Source organism: Phodopus roborovskii, unplaced genomic scaffold (genome assembly GCF_943737965.1).
Source record: "Phodopus roborovskii unplaced genomic scaffold, PHOROB, whole genome shotgun sequence".
NCBI lineage: Eukaryota > Metazoa > Chordata > Mammalia > Rodentia > Cricetidae > Phodopus > Phodopus roborovskii.
The window spans coordinates 6,453,347-6,471,644 of record NW_026125489.1 but is presented as its reverse complement, the minus strand read 5'-3'; the positions used below and the strand labels follow the sequence as shown (position 1 = coordinate 6,471,644).

The 18,298-nt window shown below is 48.4% G+C and overlaps 1 protein-coding gene across 2 annotated transcripts in view; it reads right to left on the bottom strand.

Moving 5' to 3' along the window:
• Positions 1-423: 423 nt before the first annotated feature.
• The window catches only part of Tbc1d30 (TBC1 domain family member 30), a 64,806-nt gene continuing 46,931 nt past the window's right edge, over positions 424-18,298 (bottom strand). The window contains exons 9-13 of one of the 2 annotated variants that reach the window (XM_051176174.1): positions 15,386-15,491; positions 8,323-8,435; positions 7,721-7,860; positions 5,798-6,004; positions 424-1,258 (exon numbers count right to left, since the gene is read on the bottom strand). In XM_051176174.1, the coding sequence (XP_051032131.1) occupies positions 453-1,258; positions 5,798-6,004; positions 7,721-7,860; positions 8,323-8,435; positions 15,386-15,491 (1,372 nt within the window). In that variant the 3' untranslated portion in view covers positions 424-452. The remainder of the gene's footprint in view (positions 1,259-5,797; positions 6,005-7,720; positions 7,861-8,322; positions 8,436-15,385; positions 15,492-18,298) is intronic. The other variant, XM_051176175.1, reaches the window with a different exon arrangement.

The window sequence follows — 18,298 nt, the reverse complement described above, 5'->3', positions numbered from 1 at the left end:
CAGGAAGGTGTCTGTTTGTCTTGTTTTGTTTTTTGCAAGAAACTTACTTTCTTCGGTTTCAGTTCAAGCAAGCTGGTGTTCATTCATGCTTGAGTATCGGTGGTGTCCAAAGACCAGGCAGGCCAGGGGGTTTGTGGTGGTGTTTCAGGGGTCCCACAAAAAGGCCCTGAGGAGAGCTCACAGGGAAAATTGGGGCAAATCCACAATTCAGAAGCACACGATGTATTTAGTCACAAGACTCCACTTTACCGTGAGTGACCTGGTGGATAGGAACGGTCCCTACCCTGGCTCCCACCACGACACTTCCAACTCCCACTTGGATGAGCTCTTGGTGCTCCGCTCCGAACCTCTGGATTCATGTTTACTGGACAAACAACACTGGAAGGGTGCGGCTGGCACACTGATGCCGCGGTGCCACAGGAGTCCGGACACTGAGCCGCTGGAAGGCGTCATCATCGCCTCTTGGTGCCGCTGCTGCTGCTGCCAGCGATGCCCGACTTGCTGAAGCTCCTGCTTATCTGAGGGAAGTGCATGGTTGGGGTTCTTTCTGTAGGGCCATACAACCCCAAATTCCTGGCTGTGGCTGACTTTCGAAGCGGCTTGACGCTAGGAAAGGGGCTGAAGATGGGGGTTTTTGAGATGCCGCCGGGGAGGGGCTTGCTGGTAGCCTGGCTTTCTCCAGGGCCATCGGCTGACTCAGGGCCCTGCAGCTGGCAGGGAAGGTGCGCCTTGGGCTCCGGTTCTGCGGTTGCATCCCTTTGGTTCAGTTCCAAGGCTTCTAATCTCACCTGAACGGCAGCCACATCAACAACCTCAGCGTCCCCAAACACCGGCTCCGGAGACTGCCCTTCGATTGTCCTCGGAGTGCTACCATCAAAGCTGCTCGCCTCGCCACCGCCGTGAGCTGTTGCTGCACAACTAGAGGGAAACCCCTCGGCTGCCCCCAGGCTGTGAGCCCTACAACCTTCATTCTGCTCTTCTATCAGCCCTATGGTGTCCCCACAGCCCAGGTGACTCTTGGTCCTTGGCATGCTCTTTTTGTGGACTCTGATGTGAGTCCGCCACGGAGAGTTGAGCTTTGTCTTAAGGTCTTCGTAGGGGACCGGGGATATTTTGCCTCCTGCGTGGCCGGGGATGTGGATGACTGCGTTCTTGGTTGTTCTGTTCGTGATTTTCATCTTCTTACCTAGGAGAAGGTGATTGATCACTGGAGAATTGTTTACCTGAGATGGGAGGATGCTGGTGACTGGTCCTTTGTCTGGAAGACAGGGTGAAAGAAAAGGCTGTGTGAGACACACCAGGCAGAAAGGCATCTATCTGAACGGCAATTGCTTCCCAGGATCTTCCCCCACCCCCATTCCCCAGCTGCTGGCAGAGCCATGTGACTGAGGACATCAGAAACTGAACCACCTGGGCACCTGTGATGACCAATTCCTCCTCTTCCAAGAAGACAGCATTGGAGGCTGGGGACATGTTATGGTTTAGATGGGGTATATCCCCCCCAAAAGGCTTGGTCCCCGCTGGCAGACCCCATCACCGACTGCATCATCACTGCGTCAACTATGTGGAGGGGGCTGAAGCTGTAGCTGTGGGTCACTAATGGCATGCTGGTGAAGAGCGTCTCTTGTCCCTAGTCTCTTTCCCTCTGGCTCTGCAACCTGGCTGTGGTGCCATGAGCAGCTTTCTCTAACCATGACTTAACTACCACGCTCTTCTTCACCTCAGCCCACGGTGAGGAAACCAACCAAGCACATCCTGAAATCCTGCGACCCACAAGCCAAAAACCAACGCTGCCTCCTCCAGACTGTTTCTCTCAGACACCGCTCAGCTATGAAAAGTCTAACAACGCACACACACTGACCTTAGGGACCCTGCTGACCCCGTGCGTTCCTAATGAAAACCAAATTCCCTGCTGTCTCTGAGAAACAACCTTAGCAGTCTGCTTCTCCAGAAAATCTTTGAAAAAAAAAAATCAAAAACAATACAATAAACTCTCACGCAGTGGCTCTCAGCTTTGCTAACACTGCAAACTTTTAATACAGTTCCTCATGCTGTGCTGACCCACAACCATAAAATTATTTTTGCCACCTCAGAGCTGTAATTTGGCTACTGTTATAAATCCTAACGTGAATATCGGGGTTTTCCAACAGCCTTAGGCCACCCCTTGAAAGGGTCATGCCTCAACAGTTGAGAACCATTACCCTGATGACATAAGCCGTGAGCTGTCGGATTCTGACTGGTAGGAAAGAGTACACTACACAGACTTGAAGACATGCTGAGAGGTAATAAACATGGTGGGTCCCACTGTCCCAGTGCCTGGCCATAAATATGGAAACCTCATCTGGGCCTCAGGCTCAATGGGCTTTGGAAGCCAAAATACAATTAGCACAACGATGTTCTGGAGGATGCCGGAGAATGCCGGTGGCCTCGCTGTCCTCCTCCCGAGGAGACTACCAGGGCTCTATTTATGACGTAGCATTTAGCACCTCAGGCCCCAGAAATGATGGCAGCGGCCAGAAGCACTGTGGAGAAGTACCTCCATGCTTGAGAGCTCTCTTCCTGCCTGGCTCTCACGCCAGCTGACCGGCTTCCCTCCACCCTTCTGACTCTTGTTGTTTGCCTCTGTAGCACCTCAGTCTCACTGGAAACAGTAGCACTGTTTTCACCTCACATGTAACCATCTTCCTCAGCTCATCCCTGTCCTTGTCACTGACCTGCCTGCTGCCTATGTCCATGGTTCCTTTACCTGCACCATCCTGAACCTTAACAACTCTGTGTGTGTGTCTCTGCCTTTCTGCGTGTCTCTGCGTGTCTGTGTGTGTGTGTCTGTGTGTGTGTATTCCTTTTAAACTCTTCAAGATCTCAGGCCCCCAAACTAAATATTGCTTGTGTCCAAAACCATGGACACTCTTGCCTCCTGGTTGTCCTAGCTTCCCACAATCCTTCTTCTATCCTTAAATTCACACACCAAATGGTTTAGATGTATTCCACTCGGTTCAACCACAGCCACACCAACAGCTGTCCGCCCCACCAGTCCTATCCCTCGGTCACAATCCCAGAGAAGCTCCAACCTCAGACCTAATGCCCATTCCCTCTTCTGAATTCTAGCCCTTCAAGTTCATGACTTCTTGTTCCACTGAGATCTTGATGTCACCAACCTTTCCTCCTTTTTTCCTGTCAGTCCTTTCAATGGTCTATTCAAATCTTCATCACTGCCCTAAGATCCTTCTCATCTACAACTCCAATGTACTCTCTGCAAACCACATTTCTCCCAATTTTCCCAAGAAAACAGGAGCTCGTGGGTCTTAGAGACCTTGATTTTCTATCCCTATACCCTGGGGATCTGGTACCTCAGGCCCTCCCTACCCTAGGAAACTGGTACCTTAGATACTCTCTAACCTAGGAATCTGGTACCTCGGGCCCTCCCTACCCTGGGAATCTGGCACCTTAGACACTCTAACCTGGGAGTCTGGTACTTGAAGTACTATCCATATGACTACCTTCCATTCTCAGAAGTGGCAGTCCCTTCCTGTGAGTTAAAGATAATATGCATGGCTTTAATCTCATCTGCCATCTCCTCTAAAAAATCTCAAAGTCCAGGCCCCACCCAGGCACTGAAGTAGTGCCTGCCAGCAAACTTGCTGAAATGCATTTTTAACTTCAGCCAATCTCTAAATGACTTTATCCTAAAATTAGGGAGCCCATGCTCTGGAACTTTGCTCTGAACAGCAAGCTCTCTCGCCTTGTTTAATGGGAGCCACAGGAGTTATGCTCTACAGAGGAGATCAGCCAGCTTTCTAGACTGTAAACCTCTTAACCACTGTAGCATAAAAGCAGCCCTGAGCAATAAATGTAAATAAATGGGTTCACCATGCCCTCAAAGACAAAGGCCAAGATGCCCTATCTCGCACCCTGGTCTGACCACCCACAACTGCTGTGAACCCTGGGCATGTGTTAGCCCTTCCTCAGAGGTTTAAGGACAAAGCAATGTTTGGGTCGGTGTTGTTGTTGAGAGTTTCTCTCATGAATGCTTTTCTCTCTTTGTTTCTTTTTGTAACAGAAGTAGAGTCAGTTTATTGAGGAGGAGAAAGGCACTCTGGGAGAGAGAAGTCAGCGAGTGGGAAAGGAACTGAGAACTCCTGATAACCTGTGTTCCCAACTGGTCCCCTCCCCCATTTTCATCCACATGTGTGCAATGTGCATGCATGATTCTGTGCACATTTACATGTGCATGTGCACATTCTGGTCTCAGAAAGCAACTTCATACAGAACCTGCCACTGCTCTGTCCCAGACTGTGGCTGCAAGCCGTCTATGCTTGGCAGCGTGGGACCCCATGAGAAGACTCGGAGCTCACCGCATGTGGTTGTGAAGACGCAGCCTAAGATACATGTTGAGACCACAGAAGGGGCTGTGATACCTCGGCTATGAAACCTCTGCCATCAGGAGCGGCATCAGGGAACAGCGTAACCCAAGCTGCAGGGGACACAAGCCGTCTAAGCCCTTTGACACTGACGCCCCAGTCACCAGAGACAGAACTGAAGGATTCGGAGTTTCCTCTGCTGCTTTTGGGATTTGCTTTGGTCCAATCCCCACCCCCGCCCCTCCTTTGCTTTTTCTCAATGGTTTGAAGTGGAGTTAGATCGGTCAAGGGCTCCTTATTTCTCCTGATGGTGAACTCAGTTTTTGTCCAAGGTCAGTCACATGCTCAGAAGCCACGCTGTCTTTGTGAATTCTGGATAGGCAGAGTTTTCATTAGGAACAAGAGACCCACTCCCAAACCAGCATATATTAAACAGCACGGCGATCGTTCACTGTGATTTACAAAGGAGAAGAAGGAGCTCGACAATCCTGGGAAAAGAGCATTTCAACCGAATGGCACCACATTGCTCTCCCCTCACACTGCCGAGACACTGGGCGTTAGCTTATTGAGACGGTCTCTGTCCTTCCCGCCCCCATCTTCCTTGCTCAGAATATCTGCGTGTAGGGACCACTGTATTCACGTGGGGACAGAGGAGCCACTTCTCTGTCATGTCCAGGGACTGAACTCAGGCCGTCAGACCTGTGCAAAAGCGCGTCTATCCTCCCTGTCATCTCACTGGCCCACGGGTTTGAATTCCTAAGGTTTCTCAAGTCCAAGGATTGAGTAGCTCAGCCACATTTTAATCATTTGTAAATCCCTCTTGGCAAACACACTTATATAGAAAACAGGATATAATACCATCCACAGCCTGTTCCTTGGGACCTAAAAAGAAGCACAGATCCTTTTCTTCTTTACACCCTGAGAAAATAAAGTTGAAAATGAGATTCTAAACATGCTACTCTCTGGGACCAGCTGGCCTCTGGGATACGGGCGTGATGGCTAATCTCCATTATCAACTGGACTTGGAATCGCCTGGGAGACACACTTCCCGGCTCGTCTGTGAAGGTGCCCAGAGAGGTTCCCTGAGGAGAGAAGACCCACCCAGAAGATGATCAGCACCATCCATCGGGCTGGGGTCTTGGACTGAATAAAAGGGTAGAAAGAAGAAAGTAAACGGAGTATCAACACACACCTCTCTGCTGCCTGAGTGTGGACACAAGGTGACTGCTGTGTCACATTCCTGCCCTCCCTGTTATGGCCAGCCTCACCCCCGCTTCCCCTTCCCCGGATGGACTGTGAGCCACCCTACCAGACAAAGCAATGCCTTACTTTGCTATCGACCGGTATTTGCCGAAGCAACGAGAATTTCGAGGCCACCCCAGGGTCACAGTGCCCACAATGGGGTCGAGTCCAAACTGAGCAAGGAAGCCCATTACCTGCCCTTATGTACACCTGGTGGGCCTGCTGCTGCTGCTTCTTCTTAATCCGAGAGTACTGCCGCTTCAGGGCGTTGATGTCTGTGGTCATGCGCTCCATCATCATACTGTTGAATGCCGCGTGGTATTCGCTTCGGCAGGAGTTGATCGCCCCCGGGCTCAGCTCCGCGATGTTGTTGGATCTCAGGCTCTGCTCCTCACTGGCTTCTACACTCGGGGGGGGGGGGGGGGGGGAGAGCCGAGGGGGAGGAGGGAGCCGGACACGAGGTCGGTGGGGGGAGACGGAGCAAATGTGAACAGATCACATCCGGTGTAATGTCTTCGTTGCTAAGAAACTCTAAGCCAGGGAACCACCCGCTAGCATTTACCTAGCACTGGTTTTGATTGGCTCCTGCACTCCCTAATGGGACAGAGCCTCGTTGATTTTTGTGGCCACTTGCTTCATGATGTAGACATAAGGTCAGCTACCTCCAGGTAAAAATCCCTCAGGAAAACACAGTACCAAGGTGTCCCATGACAATCCCTGCATGGCGTCCTTACATCTATTGTAGGCGCTACATGCACATTTTTTAAAAACACGGCAATTTCAGGAATGTCTGAGACTTTGGGTCACTGTGCCACCCTAAGCGAGTCCTTCTACATGGTTAACAAGTGTTCTGAGTGTCTGCCATGCGTGTTAATAAAGCATGTTATGTTTGGTAAAGTTTCTGACCCTGTGACATCTACGGCTAGCCGAACTTCCCCTTTGGCAAGATCAAAACTGCACCCCAAAAAGAGAAACCACGCTCTGTGTGCCCACGGGCTGTCTAGAATATCGGGGAGAAAAATCAGACTTCCCTAAAGCGACGTATGAGAGCAAGTCTGGGGACCAGTGGAGGAAAGACAGATTTCAGCTGTGCTAACATCTGCAGAGACTGTCTCCCGTGAAAACCTGGGCATCTTACTCCATTCTTTCCTGAAATCACTTCTCTAAAGAGAAGAAAATCAAAGGAGTGGGCAAGTTGAACAAAATCACCAGGAAGTACTGTTTATGAGAAAGTGATGGCTACTCTGGACTATAATTGCACAGAGAGAAAAGCTGACCATAGGCTATGACCATGGGGGGGGGTATCTCAGTGGTTAGAGCACTTGCTGTACAATTTTAAGACCAGAGTTCAGATCTCAGAACACACGTATGTAGCTCAGAGACACACAAATATCTATAACTCCAGGCATCTACACATGTATGTATACAGGCACTCAAACACACACATATGTCCACAGACACTCAAGCAGACACATACACACACATGAATAAATCTTTAAAAAAAAATAAAAAGGGCCAATAAAAAGTTATATGTCAACGTAATGATAGATTAAAATAAACTAATATTAATAATTGATTCCATGTCTAAAAACTAAAACATTGAAAGGGTGTAAAAGGTCTTACAGGAACCAAGAAGAATCCTGTTGGACTCAGCCTGCCAATGGTCATTTTAAATGATGAGAGAAGAATATATCATGGATGCACACACAAAGAAGAGTAAGCCCAGCCTTCTTACACCCAGTAAAACTTAAACTTTATAAACTGTATTATAAAAAAAATCCTTGCAAATAAATAAAAGCATCCATCATACACTAAAATTAACCAGACAACTATGCAACTCAATGAATTTCCATACATGAACCCAGTCTTCAAGCAGGTTAAAACTCAACATGAAGCGTGTAGCTCAGCTGCTTCAGTGGGAATCAAAGGGTTCCGTGTGACAAGACACACAGACAGATCTGCCAGAAGATAAACCATGGAGACAATGTTTCTATACGGACTACAAATGGTGGTAACCAGTCAGAAAATAAGTCAGGCAGTTCCAGGACGTAGTAATAATGGCCTGGTTTGAATGAACCAACACTCTATCATGATATGAATGAGGGACCACCCCTTACCTTTAATCTGCTTTTGGTACTTTTGCAGTTCAGGCGCCAGGAGCCCGCTGAAAGGTCCAAGGCACCCCAGAGCACTAGCAACAGCATCCTCATCATCTAGGTCATTCTCTTCATCACTATCCTTGGCCTTACCATGTCTCCTTGGAAACATACAGAAAGAAAAACAGAGAAAATATTGATTTTTTTTTATAAGGAATAGGGTGTGTGTGTGTGTGTGTGTGTGTGTGTGTGTGTGTGTGTGTCTGTCTGTCTGTCTGCCTGCCTTTCTGGCCTTTATAAAGACTATTCTAAATTGGCTCATACATCAATTGGCATGCCAGTTTCACACTGTTTAAATTACTGAGATATGAAGTGTTTTACAGCTTTAACTAAGTTGCAGGTTTGTTATATTTTTCTTCAGAGCATGTCCCACCTTGGAAAGCACATTTGAAAGGGTCTCTTGACTCAAGTCTATAAACCTTTGGGAAACCATCATTCAGATTTTAAGTACCAAGTTAGTTTGCATATATTGGAGGGTTTAATAAATACCAACTTCCAATAACAAATAAAGATGTTAAGTCTTCTGTTATGTAAACAAGGGGGGGGGGGGAAACTTCTCTTACCCGGTAATGGAAGTAGGTTTAACTGTTGCTGGGAATGGTGTAATGTTGTAGGTATACTTTTCCCTCAACTCGGCCAACTGTGGGAAAGGGAATGGAGCCATTGAGTAAACGGTCTGGAAAACAAAAGGAAATCGCCCAGTCTTAAATGGTGACCTAACTCTCATCTGTCCTGTTGAAGGTGCTAATGCTCCAACAGGTCGCTCCCCGTGGGATAACTGGGAGAGATACCTACTATGGAGAAAGACAAGGGTGTAAGGCATGATGGGAATACAGCTCAGTCAACAGAGCGCTTGCCTGCTATGTCTGAGTTTGGTCCCCAGTGCCACAAAAACACCACACGGTAATGCGTGCCTATACTCTCAGCACCTGGGAGGGAGAGACAAGAGGGGCCATCCTTAGCTAAGTAAGGCATTTGAGGTCAGACTAGGCCATGTGGGATCCTATCTAGGCAAAATGAAGGATGCTGGTGAAGATTGGAAATCACTTCTAGGCCTCGAGACATTTAGATCACCAACACTGTATCAAAAAAAAAGTTCACATCTGACCCACACAACGGGTCACAGACAAAATATGGCATAATATTACCTTCAGATATAAGTATGAAGATCATAAGCATAGCAATAAATTTTATGATACCTTCTTTAATCTCTTTCTTTAAAGACTTGACGTTCTTGTCATATAGGCCTTTCATTTGTTTGCAAAGATCTCTCATGCTCTTGAATAGGTAGGGTCAACACAGGAAAAATGGCACTCTTACCAAAAGCAATCTACAGATTCAGTGCCATCTCCAAAATCTCAGCACAATTCCTCACAGACCTTGAAAGGATAATACTCAACTCCATATGGAAAGACAAAACACCCAGGATAGCCCACACCAATCCTGTATAATAAAGGAAATTCTGGAGGGCCACCATCCCTGACTTCAAGCTCTACTACAGAGCTATAGTAATAAAACACCGATTTCAAGCCCTGCGTGTCTCCCAATGAGCAGGAAGACGAGGGTCCTGCTGGCTCCCTGGCTCTTAGATTTCAATTGCTCCACACTCCCTCACTCAGCCCCTCAGCTTTCACTGTCGCAAGAGCACAGTAATAACGCTTTCCTTTCTTCACAGAAGCCACTCAAATATCCTGATGAGGGAATGGAAAATGACTGAGGAGCTAAGAGGGTCAGTTCCCAGCATGCACGGCAGCTCACAACAGGCTGCAACTCCAGTGCCTAGGGATCCAACACCATCTTTTCCCTTCATGGACCCCGGGCATGCACGCAGTGACCATACATTCAAATAGGTGAAACACTCAGGCATCTGCACTGGCCTGCCCTCGGGGTCCTGACAGGATTCACCCTCAGCTGCAGCCACTAAGAGCACCGCCTGTGCACATTCACTACGTTCCCTTTCCAAAGGGCCCTGCCGCCTCCCATCTCTCTATTTCTCCCTCTCTCCTCCATCCCTTCTCTATCTACCCCCCCCCCTTTCCTTTCTCTTCTCTCCTGCTGCTCCTGGGTCTTCCCCCTCCCCTTTCCCCTTTATATAACCCCTTTTCCAAATTTAATTACAACAAATATAAAATAAAAATAAATAAATAAATCTTTTAAACTATACATGGTGATAATTCTTTTCCAGGAAGAGATATTTTGAAGTGGTTTTTACTTTCCATGGAGACTGTTCCTCGGGAGCGGAGTTGGGGCATAGGGGAGGGAGGAAGACCCTGAAAGAGATGAGATTGGAGCCACCGTGTGCCACGGCTGGCTCTCTTTGTAGTTTGGTGATGCAGCTGTGACAACTGACTGCAAAGATTTTGACGCGCCTATCCTTTGGACTGTCCCCAAACTTCTCGCCACCCACCTGCATACTTTATATACCAACTCAAACACGCGTCGGCTAAAACCCCTCCCCTTGGACGGTTTATACAACGCTGCGCAGCCTCCAGGCAGCACCACTGTTGTTTTTCAGCCCTCTGCTCACAGACGCTACATGCTCGATTATCCACAGGGCTGAGACACAGTCTAAACTTAGCAACACTACACAACTCTTCCCACAGCCTCAGAAGAAACAGAAGGCTTCTTGTGGCTCCCATTAACAATAAGTGTGAGATGACATCAGTCCCCGGCCTCTGTGGGCTTCCTTGCCTGGGGAGGGGGGTGGGGGGTGATGCAGGGTGTGGAAGATAGGAGGACAATCCCCTCTAGCAGGAAGGGGGCGTTAAAGTCAGGGAGAAGTGCATGACGTGTGTGAAAGTGTCAGCACTTAGATTCTCAACCTGCGTCATGGCGGCGTAGATTTTGTGACAGTACACTTAACACACACTGTGTACCCTAGGCGCTTCGTATAATTGCATCAAGAGTGAATTCGCCACGTTTGATCTCACAAAGATGGCGAAGAGCTGGCTCACTCCCAGAGCAGAATTCTCTCTCTGCCACACGCGGCCCTTTGCAGGTATGCAGGCACGTGCAGTCTTACTCTTGGCGCCCTAACTTTGGAACCAAGGAAGTTCCTCGTCTTAGACGTCTGTCAGGAGGAAGGGAATCAGCTGTGTCTGACCACCACACACACCAAATGTCATCCCAAAACCCGGGCAAGAATCACCTGACTCTGTCATTCCTGTCAACTTTTTTTTCCTTAACAACTAAGAAACTTGATTTAAGCAGATAAGGAATTCACATCATTTATATTTTGTTTAAAAAAAAAAATTAAGCCCCTCTCCCCCCCCCAAAAAAATGTGATTACCTTCTCTAGGAATTTCAAAATTGCTTAGGAATTAATCTGGATGTCTCACTGGGGCACTGGTTGAAGAGTCCCTGGTGTTTTACATTAGCCAGTTCCATAACAGGGTATTGGAGTTCCCCAATCCAGCCTTGCAGAGGAAGTTTGTAAGGGGGGGATGAGCATCCCTTCATGCTCCTAGACTCATCCCATCCTTCCTGGGGCAGATGGCTGGGCTCCAAATAAGTCATCAGAGCCACTCAGGTGAAAACATCCCATAGATGGAAAAGAAAGGACTCTGCTTGGCTTGGGGTGGGGCCCCTCCCCCCTTCCTCCCTCCCTCCCTCCTTCCTGTACTGTTTGTGCTTAGGGCCTCAAAGGAGCTTGGGTGCCCTGAAGCAAGCTCAACCACAGCCGGTCCCGAGTGTCTGAAGGCACATTCGTCCCACAAATGTGAGCAGGCCAATGTCACTTGGTACATGGAAAGCTCTAGGCGTCCAACTTTCAGACTGGAGATTTACAAGAGATTCCCGGTAAGGCTTTTTACTAGGTCTCCTGGAGTCCACAAGCTTTGGAAAGGGATGTAAATGTAAATTAGCTGAACATGCCTCCTGTCCCCACAGGAGCCCCTCTGGATTGTCACCAACAGAAGGCCTGGGAGGCACTGCCTAAACACTTCAGTTATGGGCACGCACCACTGGGTAGGGCAGATGGCTTCAATGTTTGCCAGAGCTAATTAATCAAACATTGTCCTTCTATTGAACAAGCATCAACATCCCTGACATTTCCAATCCCCCCATGATGGGAGAAAAGCGAACAGTGTGCGTCCAAGGGCAGATCGTGCCCCACGCATGTGACAGCCGCCTCCGGATTAACAGTTTGTCATTCCCAAACAAAGTGAGGGTTTCAAAACACCTACAACCCTTCTCCCAATTTTCCTTATACTATCCTCATGGAATTTACCAGATGCTGTCCAAAATCCACCGCGATCCAGACACATTATATCATTAGCATTCCGACATCTCCCTGTCTAATACTATTAAAGAAGATCAGAAGGAGGGAGGGCAAGATGGCTCTGCTGGTAGAAGTGGGTACCACTAAGTCTGCCCACCTGAGTTCAATCCTCAGGACCCACACGGAGGAAGGAGGCAACTTACTCTGCAATGTGCACCGTGGCATGTATATAACAGCAAACACACACACACACACACACACACACACAGAGTTCTTAAATATACAAGTGGCTGATTTAAATCAGTGGACAGTGATGTGATCTATGCAGGGAGGAGAGGTCATCAATTTGTGTATTGCGTCTAGAAAGGACTAGGGAAGATCCAAAGGGACAATCCCTTCATCCTCTTCAGCTCAAAAATAAAAACCTTACATTTGGTTCACATGGAGCCATTTCAAGTTTGCTGACAAGTTTACGGTCCGCTATAACCAGGTCAACCACTGATTTATTTATTTATTTATTTTTTAAGAGTGAATAAAGAAAAGAAAGTTGGCTCGAAATGGCATTTGCCATTTCTGTCTCTAACATTCCTTCAAGCCCAGGAAAACTGACAAGCTTACTCTCGGAACTACTGGCGTGCATTTAAACAGGCATTTGTATTCTAGGCCCTGTTGAAAAGGAATTACGTCGCCTTTTGCATTGTTGACACGTTCTATGGGAAGCATGAAAACATAATGTATAAAATCAGGCTTTGCTCGAGAAGTGTCTGCTGCTGATGGGAGTCTTACAGACCATCCGGAGCCTACGATGCTCCCTCTAAGCTCTCAGAAGACAGAGGTACCCTCTCCCCTACCGCCTAATTAGAAATTCGGCACCAGCTCAGCTTTCATCCTTTCCGGCAACATCTAAACTCTCAGTGAACCGATCTGTGGCTTATTCTCCCAGTAACGACTTCATTTTCAGAAAGACATCTTTGGAATAAGGCGCTGCAGTTGTCAGGAAAAGCATTAATTGGGCCAGGAGTTGGGGACATGGGTCTCGGCCATGGATCCACTACTAAACAAAAAGAAACTGGCAAACGGCTCACTCCTGGCTTCCTCTCTAGGAATGAGAGTAGTTAGGTAAGTTATGATCTGTGAGCTCCTTTTAAGCCATGTTTTTCTAAGAGGTCTAATACCTACCTTCATTAGAAGGACTTATTGAGAAACATTTGTGTTTAAAACACTGCGAGTTTCTTATACACCGTTGCTTTGAAAGCAATTGCCTCCCTGTTCAACATTCTGATTCCGTGTCTCCAATAAGCAACCAGTTACGTGTTTAGCACTCCACTGGGCGCTATAGAGGATGTAACACAGAGCTCGTTTCATTAAAGGGCCAAGGTCTTCCTTAGGAGGTTCACATACTTCACAAAAGAGCAAACAATACCAACTAATCTGCAAGTGATGTCCAACCGATTGTTGAACATCTTTCATACCAGAGGAGGGCTGAGGAAATGGAGGAGAGATGGGGGGTGGTAAGAATTGTCCTGAATGGACCATCAGCAGGGACACGGTCTACAGAGGCTTGGGCAGGGACAGAGCTGTAGCAGGGGTGTGAGCTCCAGCTTCGGGCAGTACAGAGAGCAAGACTATACAGGGAGGGCAGAGGCCTGGAGGTGGGGTGTTTCCAGGCATTGATCTGACCCAACCTGACGACGAACAGGCACTCTGCCTGAAGGGGACAGCACGAGATGATGACTCTGGTGACTCGGGGCTGTTCCCTGCACTGTGAGGAGCCTTGGTGTTTCATAGGAGAGAAAGAAGGGCTCGTCTCTCTCCAAACCCTGCCCTGAGACCATGGCTCCAGCAGCTTTGTAGGACTTTAAGGATTCCATGGGCAATGCCAGGCAGGGAACTGGGCCACAGGATGATGCTCAGTAGAAGATGCCTCCCTCTCAGAGAGGAGAGCAAAGAACGGAATACACAAGGAAGGCTAGAACCAGAGCCCAGCCATCGGGGTCAGGCAGAACACTTTCCTCTTTGAGACGGGAAGAAAGAGGGATAAGATTCAACAGAGTACCGAGACCCAAATACGGACGCCCAGGGAAGTCATATCAGATTGTGAATGTTCCCAGTAAATCAGTTCAGCTAGGAGTAGGAGTTCCTGAGGAGGAGCTGTGGTCCCAGGACGTGAGGAGAGGAATGATGCTCGTTTCTCCAGCATCATTCCTGCCCCAGCCTTAATTATAAAGTCTGAATTCCAGCACCCAAAAATGACCAGAGGCAGGGAACCCACCATTGACACCAAGAGAAAGAAGGGAGAGAAAAGAAAGCTAGTCCCGAGGACAGATTTGGATATGATTCACATTGATCAGGGACAAGAAGAAGGAGAGACAGAAAAATCAGAAGGGACCCAAGCTACTGGGCGGCAATGGGATAAAAATGACGTCCCGGAACCTAATGGGAAAATAAGCAAAGCTACCCTCACGCCTCTCACACCGAAATGTACAATTAATGCATGATTCCACCAGTTGAACAGAAACCAAGACACAAACTGATCTCCATTTCACACATAGTAACCCCCTCCCCCTCACAAATACCTGTAAGTACCTTTAACAGGTCTCAGAAGCCTGGCCAGCAAGATGGCTCAGCAGGTAAGAGGGCTTGCTGTGCAAGTCTGACAGCTTGAAACACTCAATGGAAGGAGAGAAACAACCCCTGAGGGTTGCCCTCTGACCTCCACAAGTATGCCAAGGCATGTGTATGCCCATGCCTGCACTCACACTCCTCAGACAATAATAACGGCTTCTTTAACACCAGAATCAGATTCACAATAAACAGTTGATGGTTTTGCTTTTCCAGTTTGCTTCTTACCTTATTCCTAACAAATACCCATTTGCTTCTTCCTTTTTCTTGTGACAAAGAATCCTATCAAATGATAAATAGATTCTTGGCCAAAGGCAAAACTAAGTCAGAGGACGGGCTCAATACATTTCCCCAAGGACAGGGTTCAGAATAGCATCACATCCCTACTGCCCAGTCTGCCCGCACTGCCCACACTGCACACACTGCCCGCACTGCACACACTGCACGCACTGCCCACACTGCACACACTGCACACACTGCACGCACTGCCCAGTCTGCACACACTGCACACACTGCACGCACTGCCCACACTGCACACACTGCACGCACTGCCCAGTCTGCCCACACTGCACGCACTGCCCACACTGCCCACACTGCACACACTGCCCACACTGCACGCACTGCCCAGTCTGCACACACTGCCCAGTCTGCACACACTGCCCACACTGCACACACTGCACGCACTGCCCAGTCTGCCCGCACTGCCCGCATTGCCCAGTCTGCACACACTGCACGCACTGCACGCACTGCCCACACTGCACACGTTGCCCACGTTGCCCACTCACCTGCATGAGTTCGTGGCTCTGCAGGAGGTCATTCTCCAACATCTCCTGGGTGAGCCGTCCCATGGTGCTGTAGAACTCATCCGCTGTTTCACAACACTCTATCTGCCTAGATTTAAAAACAAAGGGCAGGAAAGGGACTCAACCAAGGCATTTATGCTGCGGCATAGACCCAAGACTTGCCACGCTCTTGCAATGTAGTCTGCTGCAGAGAAGAACTACCAGGGGCGAGGCAGTCACGGCCATGCGGTCTCGGCCATGCGGTCTCAGCCATGCGTACCTACCATGCCAACTACTAGGAAGGCTGGCTAGGGAGGGTCATCTGAGCCCAAGAGTCCAAGGCCAGCAAGTGAAACTCAGCAAGACCTAACCTTTTAAAAATGAAGACAAAACAAAGCAAACACCAAAAGTAATTTTGAGGGAGTCATTACAGACTGAGTTCCCGTCTTCTCTGCACAGCTCCCTGAGCCTCACAGGCCCATAGAGTGTTTTTATTCTTCCCATGTGACCCATTCTACACATCAGAATATACACCAGTGGCCAGAAAGCAGAACCACGAAATTGGGAAACAAAAAGCAATTTTCCCCTGTACAAAACTAGTCAGTCCTAATCTGCAGAGACAGCATAAATAGGCCAAGCACAAACAGGGCATAGGAACTCTACATCAGACTACAGAGTCTTTTCCCCGGCCTCACTGAATTCTTCTCGGGGAAGAGGCCCTCACCTGGGAAACTATGAGACTGTGGGATTTTAATCTGACTTCTAAAGAGGAGGAAAGGGATTAACGCACAACAGTGGGCTGCAGGCGCCTCTGGTTTCCCCAGTACAGAAGGTTTTGCATGGTAGGATAATTCTATTTGCCCGCTAACCATAAGGCATGTTTCAACAGGCACTGATGTTGGGCAATTTTCAGTCATTAAAAAAAAAAAAAAAAGTAATGAGAAGATCTCAGGCTCATGTCCCCTCGGTACCACGGTGCAAATAAGAAAGTGAAATAAAATGAGGAAGGACTATTACAAAATACAGCAAAACCAGTGGACATGATGGTGAAAACTGGTACGTTGTTCCTGGGGGGGGGGGGGGACGACTCGGGATGAGTTTTGCAAAACTGTTCTGCGGCTGCTATGGAGGAAGGAGCATCGCAAAGACCTGATGTAGAAGACAGTAAGGCTGTCTGGGGAACCTCTTGGCTGTTCCCCACGCCCAACTGATGCTAAGGGGGGGGGGGAAATCATTGCAGAGTCAGTGGGAGCCAGCCGCGGCGAAGGCGGAGAGCCGTGGATTCCAGTGGTCCCATCTGCCCTCTAAGCCTCTTCAGGACACAAGTGACCTAGGGGTTTTTAATACGGAGTGGCAGAAGAGTCATGCCCTTGGCAAGGTTGGCCTCTGGCGGCTTAGCATGTTCGGGCACAATTAGCAGGACTGAGAAGGACATAGGCCGAGTGTGAGGTCCATACAGAAGGCCGTAAGAGAAAGGCAGACAAGAGATGCTGGAACAGTGAGGTGGAGAATCCAAAATGGTTCTGCTGCGTGGAAGGAAGAAACCCCAGGCTGCAGAAACCAGGTCAACAGAGGGGCCCCTCAGACAATGTAAGGCACAAACGTTACTTAGCTGTTCACAGACCTGAGGTCATCTATACACCTTGGATGTTTGCCCGGTGCCACACCTGTGGGGAGGCTTTGCAAGCCCTGGAGTCGGGAACTCCAGGCTCCAGCCAGCTCCACTCCTTCATTAGCTGCACAACTGCGAGCGAGTTAATTAACCTTCCCCGGATGATTTTCTCCCTTGAAAAGGCAGGCAGGAGCAATCTCCCCCGCTCGGCAGGGTTATTGAGAGAACCAAATGAGATAATATACTCAAACTGCCTACTGTAATGACTCCGCTGTCAGCACTGGATGGATGTTGGTGGCCTTCCCTCGCTCCTCACAAAACCACGAGCTGAAAATATGTGTAATTATCATCAGCAAAACTCCTGAAACACAATTCATAAGCAGGAGCCATTGCTGAGTGTGGGGATTTACATAATGAAAAGTACAGCTTCTAGAGCCAGGATGCCCTGGATCAAGGCTGCATCTCCAACTTACTAAATGGATGGCTTCAGCCAACCCATGGAACTCTGCACCTTGGTTCTCATATCTGTAAAATGAAGGTGAGCTAGAGAGATGGCTCAGCAATTAAAAGTGCTTGCTGAGTTCAGTCCCCAGTACTCATCTTAAGTAACTCACAGCAGCCATAATTCCAGCTCTAAGAGGATCCAGTACCCTCTCCTGACCTCCCTGAGTGCGTGCATGCGCACGCGCACACACACACGCAAACACGCACTGCATATATACACACATGCATATATACACACATAAACACACACATGCACACATGTACACACATATGCAAGCATGCACTCATGCACATGCCCACACATATTTAAACACGCACACACACATACATACACGACATACTCACACACGTAAATAAGTCTTAAAACAAAGGTGGTAAAATAACAAACAATGTAGGATGATGGGAAAGCATTAGTGAGCTAACACGCACAGAGCTCTTGGAAGCCTGTCTGCACGCTCGTCTGTGGCTTGAAATACACAAGTGCAGCAATGCACACTTCGAGACAGTGAAAAGATAAGGGAAGGCACAGCAAATTCACAGAGGCGAATTAGTTGGCTCGTCTGGAAATCATCATACAATAGAACAAAGGAAACATGATGTTTACAAATGCAAACATTAGTGATGGTTTTAAACCCCTGAGTTGATAGTTCCTGGATCTTTCCTCATAAAAAAAAAATGCTTTCCAGAAACAAGTTACAAAGAAGAAGGCTAGCTAAAAACGTTGGAAACAGAGTGGGCAAGAAGGCTCTGTGGGTCACGGGGCTGGCTGCCAAGCCTGGCAACCTGAGCTCCATCCTCAG